At 41.1% G+C, this 5,291-nt stretch overlaps 1 protein-coding gene across 1 annotated transcript; it reads left to right on the top strand.

The window, feature by feature from the left end:
• Positions 1-217: 217 nt before the first annotated feature.
• On the top strand, positions 218-5,022 carry CSUI_007938 (dynein gamma flagellar outer; the record flags this gene model as incomplete). Its single annotated transcript, XM_068068080.1, has 6 exons — positions 218-334; positions 925-1,284; positions 2,521-2,629; positions 3,240-3,333; positions 4,065-4,265; positions 4,893-5,022. The coding sequence occupies 6 exons, from the start codon at positions 218-220 to the stop codon at positions 5,020-5,022; spliced, it is 1,011 nt and encodes a 336-aa protein (XP_067919944.1).
• Between the last annotated feature and the right edge of the window lie 269 nt (positions 5,023-5,291).

Raw genomic sequence — 5,291 nt, 5'->3', positions numbered from 1 at the left:
CTTCTTTCTCTCTTTCTCTCCATATCTCTCTTCTTTCTCTTCCTAGATCTCGATCTCCTTCTTCTTCTTCTCCTTCTTCTTTCGTTCCGTCATCATCCATATCTCCTTCTTCTTCTTCTTTCCTTTTGTCTTTGTGTCTTTCCTCCTCGCTTTCCCCCTCCGTAGCGTAAATGTTGGCTTGAAGAAGCTGAACGAGGCGGCCCAGGACATAAAGCAAATGAAAGTGAAGCTTAAGGACGAGGAGAAGAAACTCCACGAGTCGGAGGAACAGACGAATCAACTTCTCGTCAAAGTCCAAAGTGAATCTAGTAAGGCTCAAAGAAAAAGCAAACAGGTAAATACACACCTACACACACACCTATCTTTATATATATATATATATGTACACACACAGAGAGAGAGGAAGAGAGAGATAGATCAATGTAGATAGATAGATAAAGAAAAGCAGAGAGAGGTGTGAGACATACCCATACACACAGTTCTCCGTCAGGCCATCGGAACATCTTCATTACATATACATACATATCTATATAGATCTATACAGATATATACAGGTAGGGAGAGATGTACATGTACGAGTATATAAATGTATATATATATATATATATGAATCTCTGTATTATTGATGTAGCTATCTGTCCAATCTATATGTATATCTTTCTATATCTAGAGGAGTACATAAGTCCATGTGTGCGGTGTCTTTGGGGGGGGGTTATGACTGCTCCTCTCTCTGATATAGAAGAGATCTGTCTGCATCCTATATATATATATATGTATATGTATATCTCTCCCTGTATATCTCATTCTTCCCACTCCTTGTCTCATTTCTTGCATCCCTTTTGACCTTCTTCTCTTTTCTCCTAGCTTTCTTTCTTTCTGTCCTTCCTTTTTTCTCTCTCTTTCTTTGGTTTATTTTCTCCCCAGGTTGGGGAGTTTCGCGATGAGTGTTTGGCGAATAAAGAGAGAATTGAAGTGGAACAAGAGGAGGCGAACCAAGATCTCCAGCAAGCCTTGCCCTATCTCATCGAGGCAGAGAACGCCGTGAAGTCGATCACAGCCAAAGATATCGTGGAATTAAAGACTATGAAGACTCCCTCGGATATCATCCGACTGGTCTTTGACGGGGTCCTCATTCTTCTGCAAAACAAACTCGTAGACGTTCGCATGGAGCCCAAGGTGATAAATAAGAAGACCGTGGATTTCCTTCACGACTCATTCGATGAGACAGCCAAAGCCATGATGGCCGATGTGCGATTCCTAGCCAATCTATTCGACTTCTCCAAGGTAAAAAGAAAAAGAAAAGGAACAAAAAAGAACAAAACGAAGAGAAATGAATTAGAGCGAAGGATCTCCTTGTACACATGGTAAAGTGAGAAGAAGAAAGAAGAGAAGAGAAGAGGAAGAAAGGAAGGAGCGAAGGAAAGCAGAAGGCTTCACAACAGAGAGAAGAAATTCTCACGTTTTGATATATCTTTCCACAGACCTAGGACATGCATAGATAGTCAAATAGATCGATATGCATATCTCTATGCTTCTTTCTTTCATATCTCTTTCTCTATCTGTGAACGTCTCTCTATTCATATCTATCTATCTTTGATCTATCCTTTATCTATCTATCGATCTATCTTTAATCTATCTATTTATAATATGTGTTTACATTGCATGCACGTGCATTACTATGTACGGCGAGGAACGCTTACATATCTAGAGAGAGGGAGATACATATAGATATATATTTATGGATAGCTAGCTAGCTAGCTAGCTCTCTAGGATTGAGCATTGGTGTGGGTGTGTGCCTGTGTGTAGTATAGAAGTGTCGAGACAGCAGTCCACATACATCGACCTCTCTTTGTCGCAGCTTGTGTTTTAAAATTCTTTCTTTTTCTTGTCCTTCTTCTTCTTATTCTCCCACTCTTATAAAGTCGTTTGTCTAATGCTTACCCGCTTCCTTTCTTTTCACCTGTATTTCTCTGAGAGACAACGAAGAGAAATAGAGAAAGGTGGGAGTATCTGTAAGACATTTCTGAATCATTCAACTTCTCGGGTGTACATACACCCCGGGGGCTCTGAGTGAGTGTGTCGAGACCACATATGGTGAGACTCCCACGACGCACACAGCAGCAGAGAAGCCCATAGAACTGTCTCCTTTGAACCGCATGCTCTTTTTATCCTTCTTCTTTTTCATTCTCTTTCGTTTCTTCCCGACCTCATTCTGTTGCCGATCTTGTGTATTTCTCCTGTCTTCTTGACTCTTTTCATTAGCTTCGTATTTGTCTCTTTTATGTTTTGCTTTACTTCGAATGCTTCATTCTCGCTCAGGAGTGTATTACAGACATACATATACCTACATACCTACACACATACATATACATGCATATACATGCAAATACATCCGTTGATACGTACAGTCACTTCTCAAATACACCACCTGTCTATTGCTCTTCCTGTCTTTCTTTCTTTCATTCATTCGTTCATTCATTCTATCTTTCCGTTCCCATCTTGTGTGTGGAATGACTGCAGAATGAGAAAGACAACATAAACGATGAGACGTGCGAACTCCTCATGCCCTACCTCGAGCTCGAGAACTTCAACCCTGCCGTCGCTAAAAAGGCCTCGAACGCTGCTGAAGGTAACGAGCTCCAACAGAAAGAAGGGGGGACACATACGAAAGAGTCAGAGAAAGGCTAAGGGAGAAGAGAGAAAGAAGAGAAGCGAAAGGAAAAGGGACAATAAAGATAAGAACGAAAGGTAGAAAAAGAGAACGGAGATGAAGGAAGGAAAAAGAAGAAAAAGAAAGAACATGCGGCACTCTTATTTGAGAAAGATGACACGAGAAAGGACAGTTTCATCTCTTTACAGAATCTAGAGATCTAGCTACAGATAGATAGGTATGCAGACAGAGAGGGAGCCAGTATAAGGACATAGCCTTGCAGACACATGTATTGTGTATATATGTCTCCATGCATGCAATGGAGAGACTTCAGAAAAGGGGGGGGGAGGCTGAGTCACGCCGAGGGATGAATTACACGTATCTATCTGTGTATGGATGTATGCAACTATGTATCAATGTATGTAGGTATGTCACTATGTATGTATGTAACTATGTATGTCTGTATCTATGTAGGTATGTATGTATATATATGTATGTATGTCTGTGGGAGGCGAGGTGTCTTTTTGCGTATGATAAAAGTAGTGCATGCAATCTTGGCTGCATGCGCATGCAATGATGGATGGTGCAGGTCTTTGCAAGTGGGTAGGGGCGATGGTAATGTACCACGAAGCAGCTAAAATTGTCAAACCCAAGATGGACTACCTCAAAATTCAAACAGCTAGGTAAGAAAGAAAAAGCAGAAAAAGAAGAAGATTCCAAACATCTTTACACATTACCCGTAGGTAGGTGACGTGGTGTACATACACCTCATAATGAAGATGCTGGGAGAAACACTCTTTCTCCCTCTTCTCCGACTTCGCATTTTTTTTTCTTTCCCTTCCTTCTCTGGATTTCGATCTCTCTCCTTCTTCTTCTTCGGCGTTTTACACTTTTGCCTGTATCGAGATGTCTATTCTCCATCTGTAGTAGATCTATATCTATTCTCTATCTCGACAAGACAGAGGCCTATGTGCTAGTCTCTTCATACAGAGTTCATCTGAAGCTATAGACACACACCTATGAATGATACATGACACGCGCAAGAGAGGCAAACCCCCATGACTGATTAAAAAACCTCTATCTCTCTTTAATCTATCTATCTATCTCTCTATCTCTTCTCTACCTCTCTTTAATCTATCTATCTGTCTGTAGATAGATATCTGCATAGCCGCAAGACAAATACCAGTATGTATCCGTAGATCTAATCCATCCTATCTCGCCTACCTCCCGAGAAACTCCTCAGCTGTACAGACACCCCAAGGTGTGAGAAGGTCATCCTCCAGACCTTCACCGATCCAGATCTTCTCTCATCTCTGTCCTTCTTTCTTATCTTTCCTCACCAGGTCTGTTCTAAACTCTCTTTCCTCTCCTTTCCTTTCTTCTCCTTTCTTCTCCTTTCTTTCTTTTCTTTTAGAGTAGAAGTGGCCTTGAGACAGCTAGCTGAGGCAGAAGAAGAGCTAGCGCAAGCTCAGGCGATTTTGAGGGAGATCAACAACCAGTTTGAAGCGGCGATGGCGTCTAAGACGGAGCTAGAGCAGAGGGCCTTAGCCACAAGAAGAAAGATGGATCAGGCCAATAAGCTTATCAATGGACTCGCTGGAGAAAAAGCAAGATGGTACAGACAAAAAGGCCACATGCAAATTGGATGGATCTGGACCAATGGACATGCATGCACTTAGATATAAATAGATAGATAGATAGATACACATATATATAGAGAGAGAGAGAGATAGATATGTATCTATATGTGTATAGACCCTACGTGGATAGATGAAGCATGGGTCAGATACATGACTTCATTCACTATGTACCGGAAGGAGGCAGACACCGATATATATACATGCACATACCTTCTAACATATATATATATATACCTTGTTACATGTCTGTATATATATATATATATATATATATATATATGTATGTGTTCTGTCGTATGTACAGGCGGCTATCTTCCCAGCTATGTTAGGGTGTGGATATGTGTGTCAACAGACCACTAGGTATTTTTCTCTTTGCATGCGTTCGTCAGCTCACCGAATATGATATAGCCTTCTCCTACTGGCCCCCAGCCGTTAAGTATGGCTTTCTTGATCTCTCTCTCCTCTTCATTTTCTTACACCTTTCCCCCTCCGTCTTTCTCTTTTCTTCTCGTTCCTTCTCTCCTCTTTTCTTTATCCTCTTTCTTGTTCATTTCTTCTTCTTCTTTCTCTTTCTCTTGCTTTTCTTTCTTTGTTTGTTTAAGGACTGAAGATTCGAACAACTTTGCAGAGAGAAGGAAGAGGCTGGTCGGCGACGTGACTTTAGCCGCGGCCTTTGTGTCGTACTGCGGGCCCTTCAACGCCGAATATAGAACTAAACTCAGAAAGGAGTAAGAAAGAAAGAAAGAAGGAAAGAAAGTGAGAAAGAAAGAAAGAAACAACGAGCGAGAGAGAAAGAAGGACAGAAGAAAGAAAGAAAGATAGGAGACGGAATGAAAGAATGAATGAAAGAGAGGAAGAAGCAGCGACAAAGAAAGAAGACAAAAGAAAGAAAGGAAGACTTTAATTTCTCAGGTTTCTGCATTACGAGGCGAGTTGGCGGTTCTAATGCAAGAGAGAGAGAGAGAGAGCTATGAAGAGATAAATAGTGACGATAGAGAAGA

This window comes from Cystoisospora suis, assembly GCF_002600585.1.
Source record: "Cystoisospora suis strain Wien I chromosome Unknown contig_4310, whole genome shotgun sequence".
Taxonomy (NCBI): Eukaryota; Apicomplexa; class Conoidasida; order Eucoccidiorida; family Sarcocystidae; genus Cystoisospora; species Cystoisospora suis.
This window is presented reverse-complemented; position numbering and strand designations above follow the sequence as displayed.